Here is a 17,226-nt window from a genome sequence, read left to right as displayed (position 1 = left end):
CAATGGGGGCACTGGGACCCCAGTAAGGGGGCAATGGGACCCCAATAATGGGGCAATGGGGGAAAATGGGGGCAATGGGACCCCAGTAATGGGATAATGGGCGGCAATGGGGGCACTGGGACCCCAATAATGGCATAATGGGGGGCAATGGAAGCCCAATAATGGCACAATGGGGGGCAATGGGGGCACTGGGACCCCAATAATGGGATAATGGGGGGCAATGGGGGCACTGGGACCCCAGTAAGGGGGCAATGGAGTGGAATGGGGGGCACTGGGAGCCCACTAATGGGGCAATGGGGGGGAATAAAGGGCAATGGGGGGGAATAAGGGGCAATGGGGGCACTGGGAGTCCAGTAATGGGGCAATGGGGGGCAATGGGGAAACTGGGAGCTCAGTAAGGGGGGAATGGGGGGTCACTGGGAGCCCACTAATGGGGCAATGGGGGGGAATGGGGGCACTGGGACCCCAGTAATGGGGCAATGGGGGCCCAGTAATGGGGCAATGAGGGGTAATGGGGCACAATGGGGGGCAATGGGGGGAATGGGAGCCCCATTAAGGGGGCAATGGGGAGGAATGGAGAGCAATGGGGGGACTGGGAGACCAGTAATACAGCAATGGGGGGCAATGAGGGCACTGGGACCCCAGTAATAGGGCATTAGCAGGTAATGGGGGGCAATGGGGGCACTGGGACCCCAGTAAGGGGGCAATAGGGATCAATTGGGGGGACTGGGAGCCCAGTAAGGGGGTAATGGGGGTCACTGGGAGCCCATTAATGGGGCAATGGGGGGTAATGAGGGCACTGGGACCCCAGTAATGGGATAATGGGGGGCAATGGGGGCACTGGGACCTCAGTAAGGGAGTAATAGGGGTCACTGGGACTCTATTAATGGGGCAATGGGGGGTAATGGGGGGCAAAAGGAGATAATGGGGGGAATGGGAGCCCCATTAAGGGGGCAATGGGGGCACTGGGACCCCAGTAAGGTGGGAATGGGGTGTAATGGGGGCACTAGGACCCCAATAATGGGGCAATGGGGGGCAATAGGGGGACTGGGACCCCAGTAATGGGGCAATAGGGTTACTGGGACCCCAGTAAGGCGGCAATGGGGGGCAATGGCAGGTCATGGGGGCAATGGGGGGACTGGGACCCCCGTAAGGGGGCAATGGGGGCACTGGGAGCCCAGTAGGGGGGGAATGGAGGGCAATGGGGGGACTGGGACCAAAGTAATGGGGCAATGGGGGGCAATGGAGGGTAATGGGGGGCAATGGGGGGCAACGGGGGGCACTGGTTGTTACTCCCCCCCCCACCAGGACCGAACCACCCCGTGGGGGGGGGGGGGAGCCCGACCCACCCCCCTCCTTTCCCCCCCCCCATTTCCCCCCCCATAACCCCCATTGATCCCTTACCTGCGGCGGGGGGGGGTGGGGGGGGATCCCCGCTACCGAAAAGGGGGGGTCGGGGGGGCGGGGGGGGTATTTCCGTGTCCGTTTTCCTCCCCCCCCCCCCCCTTTAGTTCCTCTTTTCCTTCCTCCTCCTCTTTGGCGCGGCCTCACCCCCGGCGCGCTGGAAACAAGGCGCGACGCACCCCCCCCACACCCCCCCGCCCAGCGCTAATGGACGCGCCTTAGCCCCGCCCCTCCCCGCCTCTCATTGGCCAAACGGGCAGCCGCTCAAGCGCCCATTGGCTGAGAGCGGCGCAACCCGGAAGTCCCACCTTCCTAAAGAGGGGAGGGAGGGAGGGAGGAGGGAAGAAGGGAGGGGGGGTGGCGGAGCAGGCAGCGCCGCGGGCAGCCCGGCCGCCATCTTGTCGCGGGGTCCTTCCCCCCTCAGGCCGCCATTGCCGGGGAGAAGCGGTTGGAAACGCGGTTTAAAGTCATGGAGTCGCTGTTAAAACAGCCCGAAATCGCATCGTTTCGGCCCAAAATACACCCGGCGCCGCTCGCAAGCGGTTGGGGGGGGTGGGAATGGTGAATAAGCGGTGAATAAGCGCGCACATACACGCACACACACCCCCACCCCCACCCCCAGCGGTAAAGCTGAGGTAAATGAGTGTAAAAAGCACGAAATAAGCGGTGTTTCCCTATGGAATTGCGTGGTTTTATGTGAGAGAAGGGGGAAAATGGTCAGTTTGAGGCTCTGGAGGGGATTAAGGAGGCAGTTTGAGACGAAGAGGCTTAATAAGGAGCGCCAATGGCTTAAAACGACGCGAAAATGCCCCCCAAAGTGCTCTTTTTGGGTGAATGAAAGCAATTAAACTGCCCTGGGGGCCAAATGCTCTGCAAAGAGGAGTTTGAAAGCACAAAGTGGGGAGTAAAGCCCCCAAATGCCACCAAAACGCCCCCAAAAGGGGCTTTTTGCAGCCAAGTCCTCCCCCCAAAATGGACTTTTTTCATCAAAATCCCCCCAAAACCTGACTTTTTTCATCAAAATCCTCCCAAAACCTGACTTTTTTCATCAAAATCCTCCCCAAAATGGACTTTTTTCATCAAAATCCCCCCCAAAAACTGACTTTTTTAATCCAAGTCTCCCCAAAAAGGGACTTTTTTAATCCAAATACCCCCAAAACCTGACTTTTTTCATCAAAATCCTCCACAAAATGGACTTTTTTCATCAGAACCTTCCCCAAAACTGACTTTTTAAATCCAAATCTCCCCAAAAAGTGACTTTTTTCATCAAAATCCTCCCAAAATGGACTTTCTCAATGAAAAAAGTGGGGGGAAATATCAGAATTAACCATTTTTGAGGGAATTTGTATTGAAATTGTGGCCAAAATCGCTCAAAAACTTGAGTTTTAAACCAAAAAGTGGTTCCAAAGTGCCCCCAAATGCCTCAAAATGGTGTTTTTTGTCACTAAAAAGCTGAAAATCCCAGTTTTTTAAGCATTTTGGAGGGAATTTGGGTCAAAATTGATGGCAAAAGCCCTGAAAATTCCATTTGAAACTAAGAAATGGCACCAAAATCCCCCCCAAGGTCTATTTTTTTGGGAATTAAAGGGGGAAAATCCCTAACTCATCCCCCAAAATGAAAGATTTAGTCAAAATTCTACCTCAAATCCCCCCCAAAAAGCCATTTTCAAGCACAAAAAGAGCTCAAGACAGCCCCAAACACCCTAAAATCAACTCTTTTGATCAAATCCGGGTGGAAAACCTCAGAATTAAACACCCCAAACCCCCAAATTTGGATGAAAATTTGGGTCCAAATCACTTAATTCACTAAAACTAAAGAAAATGGGCTCAAAAATCCAAAAATTCTCTTCTTTTGCATGAAGGAATGTGGAAAATAATGAATTTGGAAGAAATTTGGGGCAGGTTTGGGTTAAAATTCGGTGGAAATGAAGAAAAATGCACTAAAATTCCACCCAATTCACTGAAATTGCAGCAAATTCACTTCAAAATTCATGAAATTCACTTCAAAATTTAGCAAATTCACTTCTAAATTCATGAATTTCACTCAAAATTAATAAAATTCACTCAAAATCAATGGAATTCACTTCAAAATCAATGAAATTCACATTAAAATAAAAAAATTCTCTCAAAATTTCAGAAAATTCACTCCCGATTCAGCAAATTCCGCTAAAATTCACCAAATTCACTTAAAATTCACTGTATTTCACTAGAAATTCAGCAAATTCACTAAAAATTCAGCAATTTCACTTAAAAAATCAAAATATTCACTAAAATTTCATAAATTTCACTAAGAAAATCAGCAAATTCACTCAAAAATTCATCTATTTCATTCAAAATTCATCAATTTTGCTATAAAATTCATCAATTTCACTACATAATTAATTAATTTCAGTCTAAATTCATCAAAATCCCCCCAAACTGCTTTTCTGTTGCTAAAACTTGCCATTTTTCTAAGTAATAGTGAAATAAAGCCCTTTTGTGGCCTTTCTGACAGCAAAACCCCCTCTTCCTCCCCAAACCCAACCCCAAAATTGGGCTGAAACCTCCATTTTAACCATTTTTGTCCCTCCTAAAGTACCATTTTTTGTTAAATAACTCCCAAAACCTCCACTTAACCCCCAAATTTGAGGGATTCTCAACCGAATTAGAGCTTTCTGACAACAAGGAGAGGACAAAGAGACACTTTTTGCCCCAAAACACCCATTTTTTTGGGGTCAAATGGGTTGAAAAAGGAGAAAACCCCTGAAATTTGGGGGGAAAAGGCCCTAAAATGGGGCTTTTTGGTGGGTCTTGACCAACGTTGACCATGACTGTTGGCCAATGATGTTGACCACAGTGTTGGGCCACCCATTGGCCACCCCTTGACCACCCATTGGCCAACCCTTGGCCACCTATTGACTACCCATTGGCCACCCATTGACCATCCATTGGCCACCCATTGACCACCCATTGGCCAACCCTTGACCACCCATTGGCCAACCCTTGACCACCCATTGACCATCCATTGGCCAACCCTTGGCCACCCATTGACCATTCATTGGGCACCCATTGGCCACCCATTGGCCAATAGCATCGCTGGTTACTGGGGGATGTGTCCTTGGCCCCGCCCTCACCTCTGCCTGCCGATGACGTCACAGGAGCCGGGGGGGCCGTCAGCCAATCGGGAGCTCTCGTTCCTAGGCGGGGAGGGACGGACACAATGAGGGGGTGGTGATGTCATAGAGGGGGCGGAGCCACCCCCAGCCCCACATGTCCCCCCATAGACCCCTATATCGCCCCCATAGACCCCTATATCACCCCATAGACCCCTATATCCCCTCCATAGACCCCTATATCCCCCCCCATAGACCCCTATATCCCCCCCATAGACCCCCATAGACCCCTATATCCCCCCATAGACCCCTATATCGCCCCCATAGACCCCTATATCACCCCATAGACCCCTATATCCCCTCCATAGACCCCTATATCCCCCCCATAGACCCCTATATCCCCCCCATAGACCCCTATATCCCCCCATAGACCCCTATATCCCCCCCCATAGACCCCTATAGGTCCCAATACGCAGCTATATCCCCCTCTATTCCTCCTATAGACCCTTATATCTCCTCCATAGGCCCCCATATGCCCCCTATAGGCCCCTATGGCCCCCATATCCCCCCTACACACCCCTATATCACACCATAAGTGCCCTATAGCAGCATATATCCCCCTTTTATGTCCCTATATTCCCTATATATCCCCTATATCCCTCCTAAGCCCCCCATAGCTGCCCTATAGACGCCTATACGTCCCTATATCCCCCCATAGTCCCCCCTCCAGCCCCTTATATCTGCCCTATAGGCCTCAGTCTCCCCCCATATGCCCCCTATAGGCTCCTATATCCCCTCGTATCCACCCCATTGCCTCCCATATGACTCCATAGGCACCCTATAGCCCTATATCTCCCTCCCATAAGCCCCCATTATGCCCCTATATCCCCCCTATAGCTCTCTATTCCCCCCCATACATCCCCTATAGGCCCCTATATCGCACTAAACCCCCCATAGACCCCTTATAGGCCCCTAGCTCTTCCCTGGAGGCCCCCATATCACCCCCTATAGGCCCCTGTAGTGCCCCATATCGCCCCTAGAGCCCCATATACCTCCCCATAGACCCCTATAGGGCCCCATATCCCCCCTGTAACCCCATATAACCTCCATATAACTCTCCTATAGGCCCGTATTCTGCCCCATATCCCCTCTATAGCCCCATATAGCCCCCCATATGCCCCTAGAGAGCCCCATATCCCCCATATAACTCCGTACATGCCCCTTAGTGGCCCCTATAGGGCCCCATATCCGCGCTATAGCCCCATATAACCCTGCTACAGGCCCCTATAGTGCCCCATATCCCCCCTATAGCACCATATAACCCACCTGTAGCCCCATATACCACCCCATAGGCCTCTATAGTGCCTCATATCCCCCCTATATCCCCATATCCCCCCCCACAGACCCCTATAGTGCCCCATATCCCCCCTATAGCCCCATATAACCCCCCTATAGACCCCTATAGTGCCTCATATCCCCTGTATAGCCGCATATAACCCCTCTATAATCCTGTATACTGCCCCATATCCCCCCCTATAGGCCCCTATATTACCCCATATCCCCTCTATAGCCCCATATACCCCCCCCATAGACCCCTATAGGCCCCATATCCCCCCTTTAGCCCCACATAACCCCCCTACAGGCCTCTATATTACCCCATATCCCCCCTATATCCCCCTATCCCTCCCCCATAGGTCCCTATACTGCCCCATATCCCCCCTATATCCCCCTATCCCCCCCCCCATAGGCCCCTATACTGCCCCATATCCCCCCCCCCATAGGGTCCCCCCTCCCCATCGCGCTCCCCCCTCCCCCCCCCCCGCCGTCGCCGCCGATGACGTTACCGGCCGACGTCCCGCGCGCGACATGACGCCGTCACGCGCCCCACGGGGGCCGCTCTGCCCCGCCGGCGGGCACCGCCTCTACTCCTCCCGCCGCTTCCGGGCCACGCTCCGCCCTCCTCTTCCTCTCCCCCCCTCCACCTCCTCTACTTCCGGCGACGCTCTAGCTCGGTCCTCCAACCATGATAGCTTATGGGCTTAGCGTGACATCTCTATGGTCCTAAGGACCGGATGTGAGGGGAAGGCGGGAACTTCCGGCGCGGGGAGCTAAGAGGAAGCCGGTCGGACGGCGGCGGAGCGATGGAGGTGAAGGGGAACGGGGCACGGAGCCGGGATAGGGGGGCATAGAGGGCGATATGGGGGCGATATGGGGGGCGGGGGTCACGTAAGGGGTGCTGGGGGGCACCTAAAGCGGGGTTTGGGTCCTTTAGAGGCACCTGAGGGGGGATACGGGGTGTTGGGGGGCACCCAAGGGGGGATTTGGGTCGTTTAGAGGCACATAAGGGGGTATATGGGTCCTTTCGGGGCACATGAGGAGTGATTTGGGTCTTTTAGAGGCAGCTAACGGGGTATATGGGGTGTTTGGGGGTACCTAAGGGGGTATATGGGGTGTTAGGGGGTACCTAAGGAGTGATTTGGGTCCTTTAGGGGCACCTGAGGGGGGATATGGGGTGTGGGGGGCACGTAAGGCGTGCGGGGGGGGCACCTAAAGGGGGGTTTGGGTCCTTTAGAGGAACCTGAGGGGGGATTTGGGTTCTTTGGGGGCACATAGTGGGGTATATGAGGTGTTGAGGGGCACCTAAAGTGGGATATGGGTCCTTTAGAGGTATCTAAGAGGGGATATGGGGTGTTAGGGGTACCTAAGGGGTGATATGGGGTGTTGGGGGCACCTAAAGGGGGATTTGGGTTCTTTAGGAGCACCTAAGGGGGTATATGGGGTGTTGCGGGGTATCTGAGGGGGTATGTGAGGTGTTGGGAGGTACCTAAGGGGGTATATGGGGTGCTAGGGGGTACCTAAGGGGGGATATGGGGTGTTGGGGGGTACCTAAGGGGCGCTATGGGTCCTTTGGGGGCACCTAGAGGGGTATATGGGGTGTTGGGGGGTACCTAAGGGGGGATATGGGGTGTTGGGGGGCGCCTCTGGGTGTCCCCATCCACGGGTGCTCCCCCAGTTCCCCGGTGGCAGTGACAACTACCTGGCCATCACTGGGACGTCGCACCCCTTCCTCACCGGGGCTGAGGTACGGACATTTGGGGGGTGAACCCCCACATTTAGGGGAGGAATTAGCCAAAACTTGGGGAAACGCCTCAAAAAGAGCCCTGGAAATGGGGGAGTGGGGAGAAAAGGTGCTGAAATTCAGTTTTTTGGCAAGGAAATGGTCAAAAATGGGGGGTTTGGGGATGAAAGGGCATGAAAATGAGTGAAATGGCACTAAAATGAGATAAAGTGGCACTAAAATGAGCTAAAATTAGATTAAAATGACCCGAAATAACACCAAAATGACTCGAAATGACACTAAAATGACTAAAATAGCACTAAGTGAAAATGGATTTGAAATGGTGAAGTAGCTGTAAAATGATTTATATAGTTCTAAAATAACTAAAGTGGCCCTAAAATGAGTCAAAACTGAACTAAAATGAGCGCAAATGACATTAAAATAACTCGGAGTAGCTTAAAATGGGAATAAAGTACATTGGAATAACATGAGTACATGTTAATACAGGACTAAAGAGCAGTAGAACACTTAAACTAAGAATGAAAAGTACTAAAATGAGGTAAATTAGAATGAAAATGTTCTGAAATATGTTAAAACGCTAGCAAAATGTTTTAAAATAAATCAATATAGTACTGAAATGTCTTGAAACACATTAAAAGAGCGGTAAAATACTCCAAAATAGACCTAAATGGGCCCAAATCCCCTTAAATAGCACCAAAAATGGCTCAAAAAGGCTTTAAACCACCTCAAATGTGTATTTTTTTCCTATAGAATGAGAAAAAACAAGAATTTATCCATAGAAAGAGGAGTTTTGGGTCCAAATTGTTGCAAAATCAGTTCAGAAAATGACGTTTTGAGCCCCGAAAGGGCTAAAAATGGTCCTGAATGGCTAAAAACGGCTAAAAATGGCTCTAAACCTCCCATTTTCCCCCTTATTTCTTAGTAAAATGAAGTAAATTTAATAATTAATCACTCAAAAAGGAAGTTTTGCTTAAAATTGATAAAAAATTACCTCAGAAAATGAGACTTTGAACTTAGCGCACGAAAGTAGCTGCAACCCCCCCAAAATGACTGCAAATGGCCTCAAATGCCCCCAAAATGGCTGCAAACGGTCCCAAATTGCCCCCAAAAAAGGCGAATTTTTCATTAAAATAAGGAAAACTGAATATTTAACCACATAAACAGGGGATTTTGGTCAAAATTCCCTCAGAAAAGGGCATTTTGAGGCACAAATGGGCCGCAGCATCGCCCAAAGGGCTGAATGTGGCCGCAATCCCCCATAAAATGGCCGAAAATTGCCTTAAATCACCTCAAATCAAGTTATTATTTTTAATAATGGATTATTTAGTTCCATAAAAAGAACATTTAGGTCAAAATTGCTGCAAAATCCCTTGAGAAATGTGTTTTTGAGCCCCAAAATGGCTCCAACCTCCCTCATCACGTTGGTTTTGGTGCCGAACGGGTTTTGCTGCGAAAATGGGGGGATTGGGTTGGTTTTGAGGTAAAAACCATGGATTTGGGTTTGATTTGATGCAAAACCGGGGCTTTTGGTGCAAAAATGAGGAGTTGGATCAGATTTGGTGCAAAACCAGTGGGGTTTTGGTTGGTTTTGGTGCAAAATCAGTGCGGTTTGTGTCGGTTTTGCTGCAAGAACGTGGGGTTTGGGTTGGTTTTGGTGCGAAAAGCAGTGGTTTTGGTGCAGAAACAAGGGATTTAAGTCATTTTTGCTGCCAAAACGTGGGGCTTGGGGTCATTTTTGCTGCAAAAACAGGGATTTGGGTCATTTTTGCTGCCAAAACGTGGGGTTTGCGGTCATTTTTGCTGCCAAAACGCATGGTTTTGGGTCTGTGTCTCACCCCTTGTCTCCCTATTACCCGCATTGCCTCATTATCCCCATGACCCCATTGCCCCCCGTTGATCCCATTGCCCCCATTCCCCCCATTGATCCCATTGCCTCCTTGACCCCATTACCCCCATTGACCCCATCACCTCATTGCCCCCCATTGCCCCACTGTTGCCATTACCCCCATTGTCTCCATGGCCCCATTGCCCCCCACTGACCCCCATTTCCCCCATTGATCCCATTGCTCCCCATTGCCCCATTGTTGCCATTACCCCCATTGTCCCCCATCACCCCATTGCTCCCCATCACCCCATTGCTCCCCATCACCCCATTGTCCCCATCACCCCATTGTCCCCATTACCCCCATTGTCCCCATCACCCCATTGCCCCCCATCGCCCCATTGTTGCCATTTACCCCCATTGTCCCCATTGCCCCATTGTCCCTATTACCCCCATTGCCCCCCATCACCCCATTGTCCCCATTACCCCCATTGTCGCCATTACCCCCATTGTCCCCATCGCCCCATTGCCCCCCATTGCCCCCCATTGCCCCATTGTTGCCATTTACCCCCATTGTCCCCATTGTCCCCCATTTCCCCTATTGCCCCATTGCCCCCATTGCCCCCCGTTGCCCCCCCCAGACGTTCCACACGCCGAGCCTGGGGGACGAGGAGTTCGAGATCCCCCCGATCACGCTGGACGCCGACCCCTCGCTGGCCGTGTCCGACGTGGTGGGGCACTTCGAGGACCTGGGCGAGCCGGGGGGACCCCCGGACCCCAACTTCCCGCCCCCCCCGTACGGGGTGCAGGGCTTGGAGATGCCCGTGGGGATCGCCCATGGGCTCATGGAGCAGGGCGGGGGGCTGCTGGCCGGCGGGCTCGCCATGGTAAGGGGGGGATATGGGGGGCAGATGGGGGGGAATGGGGGTTTGGAGGGGGAAATGGGGTGGGAAATGGGGATATGGGGGAAAATAGGGGGGAAATGGGGATATAGGGGGGAAATAGGGGGGAAATGGGGGTTTGGAGGGGGAAATGAGGGGGAAATGGGGTGGGAAATGGGGAAATGGGGGTTTGGAGGGGGAAATGGGGGGAATAGGGTGGGAAATGGGGATATGGGGGGAAATAAGGGGGAAATGGGGCTTTGAAGGGGGAAATGGGGGGAAATGGGGGTTTGGAGGGGGAAATGGGATGGGAAATGGGGGGGAAATGGGGATATGGGGGGGAAATAGGGGGGAAATGGGTGGGAAATGGGGATATGGGGGGGAAATAGGGGGGAAATGAGGGTTTGGAGGGGGAAATGGGGGGGATTTGGGGGTGATAAAGGGTTTTTGGGAGTGACAAAGATGGTTCTGGGGTGGTTAAAGGGGTTTTTGAGGGCAGTAAATGTGTTTTAGGGGAGACAAAGGCGTTTTGGGGGTCACAAAGGCATTCTTGGGGTGGAGAAAGGTGTTTTTGGGGGTGATAAAGGCGTTTTTGGGGTGCACGAAGGCATTTTTGGTAGCGATAAAGGCGTTTTTGGGGTGGAGAAATGCATTTTTGGGGCCAAAAAGGCATTTTAAAGGTGCACAAACGCATTTTTGGGGTGGAAAAGGGCAGTTTTGGGGGTGATAGAGGTGGTTTTGGGGTCACAAAAGCGTTTTTGGTGTAGAAAAAAGCATTTTTGGGGATGATAAACGCGTTTTTGGGGATGATAAACGCGTTTTTGGGGATGATAAACGCGTTTTTGGGGATGATAAAAGTATTTTTGCGGATGATAAAAGCATTTTTGGGGTGGAGAAAGGCGTTTTTGGGGGTGATTAAGGCGTTTTTGGGGTGGGAAAAGGCGTTTTTGGGGGTGATAAAGGCAGTTTTGGGGCGCAAATAGGCAGTTTTGGGGTGCACAAAGGCATTTTGGGGTCACAAAGAGATTTTAGGGGTGGAAAAAGGCATTTTTGGGGTGGAAAAAAGCATTTCTGGGGGTGATAAAGGTGTTTTAGGGGGTCAAAAAGACATTTTTGGGGGTGATAAAGGCGGTTTTGGGGTCAAAAAGGCATTTTGGGGGATGATAAAGGTTTTTTTGGGCTCAAAAAGGTATTTTTGGGGGTGGAGAAAGGCATTTTTGAGGTCCAAAAGGCGGTTTAGAGATGCACAAAGGCGGTGTTGGGGTGGAAAAAGGCATTTTTGGGGTCAAAAAGGCATTTTTTGGGGTGGAAAAAGGCATTTTTGGGGTGGAAAAAGGCATTTTTGGGGTGTAAAAAGGCGTTTCTGGGGCCCCAACACCTCTTCCCATGGCGCAGGACCTGGAGCACACGATGGGCGCGCAGTACAGCGCCGCTCCCCCCGTCACCATCGACGTGCCCATGGCGGCGCTGAGCCCCGGGGGGCTGCTGGCCCCGGGCCAACTGACCACCATCGACCAGTCCGAGCTCAGCTCCCAGCTGGGGCTCAGCCTCGGAGCCGCCGCCGCAACCGGGAACGGGACAACGGGGGGCAATGGAACCCAAGGGGCGACCCCAACGATGGCCACCCCGCCGCCGGCCGCGCCGTCGCCCGAGGACAGGCTCTCCCCGACCCCGTCACCCACCGGCTCCATCCAGGAGGAGGAGGCTGACGAGTTCCGGAGGGTGAGGAAGCCCCTTTGGCGGCATTAAAAGCACCTTGAAACACGTCCAAAAAGGTTCAAAAGGCGGAAAAACGCCCCGAAACGCGCGTGGTTGCGCCGTGAAACGCCCCAAATGGAGGGGTTGAGGGTGAAATGGGGGTTTCGGTGGCCAAAATGGGGATTTGGTGGCCAAAACGATGGTTTTGGTGGCCAAAATGGTGGTTTTGGTGGCCAAAATGCTGGGTTTGGTGCCCAAAATGGTGGGTTTGATGCCCAAGATGGTGGGTTTAGTGCCCAAAATGGTGGTTTTAGTGCCCAAAACGGTGAGTTTGCTGGCTGAAATGATGATTTGGTGCCCCAAATGGTGGGTTTGGTGGCCAAAGCAGTGGGTTTGATACCCAAAACAGTGGTTTTGGTACCCAAAATGGTGATTTAGTGGCTGAAATGGTGGTTTTGGTGCCCCAAATGATGATTTGGGGGCCGAAATGGTGGTTTTAGTGCCCAAAATGATGCTTTGGTGCCCAAAATGATGGGTTTAGTGCCCAAAATGATAGGTTTAGTACCCAAAATGATGGGTTTAGTGCCCACAATGGTGGTTTTGGTGGCCAAAATGATGGTTTTAGTGCCCCAAATGGTGGATTTGGTGGCCAAAATGGTGGGTTTAGTGCCCCAAATGGTGGATTTGGTGGCCAAAATGATGGTTTTGAGGCCCAAAATGATGACTTGGTGGCCAAAATTATGGTCTTGGTGGCCAAAATGGTGGTTTTGATGCCTAAAATGATGGGTTTAGTGCTCAAAATGATGGTTTTGAGGACCAAAATGATGACGTAATGGCCAAAACAGTGCTTTTGATACCCAGAATGGTGGGTTTGGTGCTGAAAATGGTGGTTTTGTGCCCAAATTGATGGGTTTGATGCCCAAATTGATGGGTTTGATGCCCAAAATGGTGGGTTTGATGCCCGAAATGATGGGTTTTCCCCAATTTCCCCCAATTTCCCCCCCCCCATTTCCCCTCTTAACCCCTCTCTCTCCTCGCCATAGACCGCCCCAGCCCCATCCCCTCCAGCCCCACCGGCCCCACCAGCCCCGGCCCCACCAGCGGGTGAAGCCCCCCGGCGGGGGAAGCCCCCCAAGAAGCCCAAGAAGAAGAAGGACCCCAACGAGCCCCAGAAGCCCGTCTCGGCCTATGCCCTGTTCTTCCGCGACACCCAGGCCGCCATCAAGGGCCAGAACCCCAACGCCACCTTCGGGGAGGTCTCCAAGATCGTGGCCTCCATGTGGGACAGCCTCGGGGAGGAGCAGAAGCAGGTCAGTGGGGACGGGGGGGGACAAAGGGAATGGGGGGACCCCATAAGTGGTGCTGGGACCCCAAAACGTGGATGGGTTTTGGAGGTAGAAGAGGAGGAACATGATGGTTGATGGGTCAGCTCAACCCTGGAGACCCCAATATGGATCTAACAGAGGTTTCAGACACCAAACCATAAAGATAGGGATGGGGAGATCCCATAACTGGTGGTAGGACCCCAAAATGTCATTGGGTTATGGAGCTAGAAGAGGAGGAACATGATGGTTGATGGGTCAACTCAATGTTGTTGACCCCAATATGGATCTAAGAGGGGTTTCGGACCCCAAACCATGAAGATATGGGTGAGGAGACCCCATAACTGGTGATGGGACCCCAAAACGTCATTGGGTTATGGAGCTAAGAGAGGAGGAACATGATGGTTGATGGGTCCAGTCAACCCTTGAGATCCCAATATGGACTTAATAGGACATTGAGCCACCCAACCATGAAGATAAGCACTAGAAACCCCCCAACGAAGCGCCTGAACCCCCAAATTCAACCCTTTCCCCCCCTTTTCCAGGTCTACAAGAGGAAGACGGAGGCGGCCAAGAAGGAATACCTGAAGGCATTGGCCGCTTATCGCGCCATCTTGGTACCTCCATCGCTTCTCCTCATGGACGCCCTTAAATTGGGGGAGATTTGGGGTGTTATTGATGTGGTTTTGGTTCATTTTAGACCTCAACGGACCCCCCGGACCCCGAAACCAGCCCCACACCCCCCCCACCCCCACCACCCCCACCACCTTCCTCCTCCTCCTCCTCCTCCCCAGCTCCTTCCCCATCGCCGGAAGCCACCACCAGCATCACCAAGATCCTCATCCCTAAACAACTGCTGGCTCCTTCTTTAACCGTCTCTCAAGGCGGCGTCGTCACCGTCATCCCGGCCACGGTGGTGGCATCTCGGGCTCCTCCGTCGCCGTCCCCACCGCAGATCGTGACCCGCTCGGTGCTGGCGGCGGCGGCGCAGCAGCAGCAGCAGCAGCTCCCCCCGCGCTTGCAGCCTCCTCCGTTGCAGCAGATGCCGCCGCCGCCTCAAGCGGCCTCTGGGCAAGGGGTGACGGTGCTGCAGGCGCCGCCGCCGCTTCAGGCCATGCAGCAGCCGCCGCCGCCGCCGCCGGTGGCTGCCGCCGCCGCCGCCGCCGTGGTGGCCCCTAAGATGCGCCTGGCGTTACCCGCCAACCCGCCGCCGCTGCACATCAAGATCCTGCCGCCGCCGCCGCTGCAGATGCAGCCGGGGCACGCGGCCGCCGCCGCCGTGGTGGGGCAGCAAGGCGGGGACGGCGGCCGTGAGGAGGTCACCGTGGGGACGGTGGCGGCAGGAGGAGGAGGAGGAGGAGGAGGAGGAGGAGGAGCAGGGACGGCGTCGCCGGAGGTGGTGGAGATGGTCGGAGGGGACTTTGGTAATGAGGTGAGAAGGAGGGGGATAGGGGGGTTTCAGGGGGTTTTGGGGGGGTTTTGGGGGGGTTAGGAGGGTTTTAGGGGGATTTTGGGGGGTTTTAGGGGGATTTGGGGGAACTTTAGGGGGTTTTGGGGAGTTTTAGGAGGGTTTTAGGGGGGGTTTGGGGAGTTTTTAGGGGGGTTTGGGGGAACTTTAGGGGGGTTTGAGGAGTTTTAGGGAGGTTTGGGGGAACTTTAGGGGGGTTTTGGGGGGGTTTGGGAGTTTTAGGGGGAATTTGGGAGGTTTAGGGAGTTTTTAGGGGGTTTTGGGGAACTTTAGGGAGCTTTTGGGGAGGTTTAGGGGGGGCTTGGGGGGGTTTGGAGGGGGTTTTCGGGGGGTTTGGGGGAAGTTTAGGGGGGTTTGAGGAGTTTTAGGGGGGTTTGGGGGAACTTTAGGGGGGTTTTGGGGGGGTTTGGGAGTTTTAGGGGGAATTTGGGAGGTTTAGGGAGTTTTTAGGGGGTTTTGGGGAACTTTAGGGAGCTTTTGGGGAGGTTTAGGGGGGGCTTGGGGGGGTTTGGAGGGGGTTTTCGGGGGGTTTGGGGGAAGTTTAGGGGGGGTTTGGGGAGTTTTAGGGGGGTTTTAGGGGGTTTTGGGGAGTTTTAGGTGGGGTTTTGGGAGGTTTAGGGAGTTTTTAGGGGGTTTTGGGGAACTTTAGGGAGCTTTTGGGGAGGTTTAGTGGGGGTTTGGGGGGGTTTTGGGGAGTTTTAGGAGGGGTTTAGGGGGATTTTGGGGGTTTTAGGGGGGTTTGGGGGAGTTTTAGGGTTTTAGGGGGGTTTGGGGAGGTTTTAGGGGGGTTTGGGGGAACTTTAGGGGGTTTTGGGGAGTTTTAGGGGGTTTTGGGGAGGTTTTGGGGGGATTTGGGGGAACTTTAGGGGGTTTTGAGGAGTTTTAGGGGGGTTTGGGGGAACTTTAGGGGGGTTTTGGGGGGGTTTGGGGAGTTTTAGGGGGGGTTTGGGGGGGTTTAGGGGGGTTTGGGGGAACTTTAAGGGAGTTTTAGAGGATTTTGGTGAGTTTTTGGGGAGGTTTAGGGGGGTTTGGGGGAACTTCAGGGGAGTTTTGGGGAGTTTTAGGGGGGTTTTGGGGGTTTTGGGGAGTTCTAGGGGGAGGTTAGGGGAACTTTAGGGGGTTTTGGGGAGTTTTGGGAGCTCAATGGGGTTTGAGGGGATTCAATGGGATTCGATGTGATTTGATGGGATTCAATGGATTTCAATGGGATTTGATGGGATTTGATGGAATTCAATGGGATTCAATGGGGTTTCAACGGGACTCAATGGGGTTTGAGGGGATTCCAATGGGATTTGATGGGATTTGATGGCATTCAATGGGGTTTCAATGGGATTCAATGGGGTTTGATGGGATTCAGTGGTGTTTGATGGGATTCAATGGGATTTGATGGGATTCAATGGGGTTTCAATGGGATTCAATGGGGTTTGATGGGATTCAGTGGTGTTTGATGGGATTCCAATGGGATTCAATGGGATTTGATGGGATTCAATGGGGTTTCATTGGGATTCAGTGGTGTTTGATGGGATTCAATGGGGTTTGATGGGATTCCAATGGGATTCAATGGGATTTGATGGCATTCAATGCGGTTTCATTGGGATTCAGTGGTGTTTGATGGGATTCAATGGGGTTTGATGGGATTCCAATGGGATTCGATGGGATTCCGCTGGGATTCAGCGCTGTCCCGCACACACACACACGCGCGCGCAGGCCGAGTCCCCCCCGGGCCTGGCGGTGGAGCTGGTTCCCGAGGACCCCCCCCCCGCGCGCTGCATCCGGGCGGGATGCGGGAACGCGCCGGTGGCCAGCGGCGACTGGGACGAGGAGTACTGCAGCAGCGAGTGCGTCGTCAGGCACTGCCGGTGGGTGCCCCCACGCCCCGAAACCGCCCCACAACACCCCTTTATACCCCAAAAACACCCCTTTGCGCCCCAAAATACCCCCCAGCACCCCAAAATCTGCCTTTTCTGCCCCAAAATTCCCATTTTCTGCCCCAAAATCCCTTTTCTACTCCAAAATCTGCCTTTTCTACTCCAAAATCTGCCTTTTCTACTCCAAAATCTGCCTTTTCTACTCCAAAATCTGCCTTTTCTACTCCAAAATCTGCCTTTTCTACCCCAAAATCACTGCTTAGCACCCCAAAATACCCCCCAGCACCCCAAAACCTGCCTTTTCTGACCCAAAACCTGCCTTTTCTGACCCAAAACCTGCCTTTTCTACCCCAAAACCTGCCTTTTCTACCCCAAAATCACTCCTTTGCACTCCAACCCACCCCCCAGCACCCCAAAATCCATCTTTTTTTATCCCAAAATCTACCTTTTCTACGCCAAAATCCACCTTTTCTGCCCCAAAATCCACTTTTTCTGCCTCCAAACCACCTTTTCTACCCCAAAATCTGCCTGTTCTACCTCAAAATCCGCCTTTTTGACTCAAAATCTGCCTTTTCTGTGCTAAAATGCACTT

The 17,226-nt window shown here is 52.9% G+C and overlaps 2 protein-coding genes across 2 annotated transcripts in view; one reads left to right on the top strand and one right to left on the bottom strand.

The window, feature by feature from the left end:
• Positions 1-6,410, bottom strand: part of CHD8 (chromodomain helicase DNA binding protein 8) — a 43,970-nt gene extending 37,560 nt beyond the window's left edge. The window contains 2 exon segments of the mRNA XM_030475058.1: positions 4,518-4,580; positions 6,341-6,410. The gene's annotated coding sequence lies outside the window, so the exon portion shown is untranslated.
• A 152-nt stretch (positions 6,411-6,562) lies between these two features.
• The window catches only part of TOX4 (TOX high mobility group box family member 4), a 23,670-nt gene continuing 13,006 nt past the window's right edge, over positions 6,563-17,226 (top strand). The window contains exons 1-8 of the mRNA XM_030475057.1: positions 6,563-6,643; positions 7,510-7,578; positions 10,039-10,284; positions 11,674-12,000; positions 13,020-13,286; positions 13,844-13,915; positions 13,999-14,730; positions 16,474-16,625. Coding sequence (XP_030330917.1) covers positions 6,638-6,643; positions 7,510-7,578; positions 10,039-10,284; positions 11,674-12,000; positions 13,020-13,286; positions 13,844-13,915; positions 13,999-14,730; positions 16,474-16,625 — 1,871 coding nt within the window. The 5' untranslated portion in view covers positions 6,563-6,637. The remainder of the gene's footprint in view (positions 6,644-7,509; positions 7,579-10,038; positions 10,285-11,673; positions 12,001-13,019; positions 13,287-13,843; positions 13,916-13,998; positions 14,731-16,473; positions 16,626-17,226) is intronic.

The sequence above is a fragment of the Strigops habroptila genome, unplaced genomic scaffold (genome assembly GCF_004027225.2).
Source record: "Strigops habroptila isolate Jane unplaced genomic scaffold, bStrHab1.2.pri NW_022045629.1_ctg1, whole genome shotgun sequence".
Classification (NCBI taxonomy): domain Eukaryota; kingdom Metazoa; phylum Chordata; class Aves; order Psittaciformes; family Psittacidae; genus Strigops; species Strigops habroptila.
Note: the sequence above shows the minus strand (reverse complement) of the source record. Positions and strands in the feature narration are given on the sequence as shown.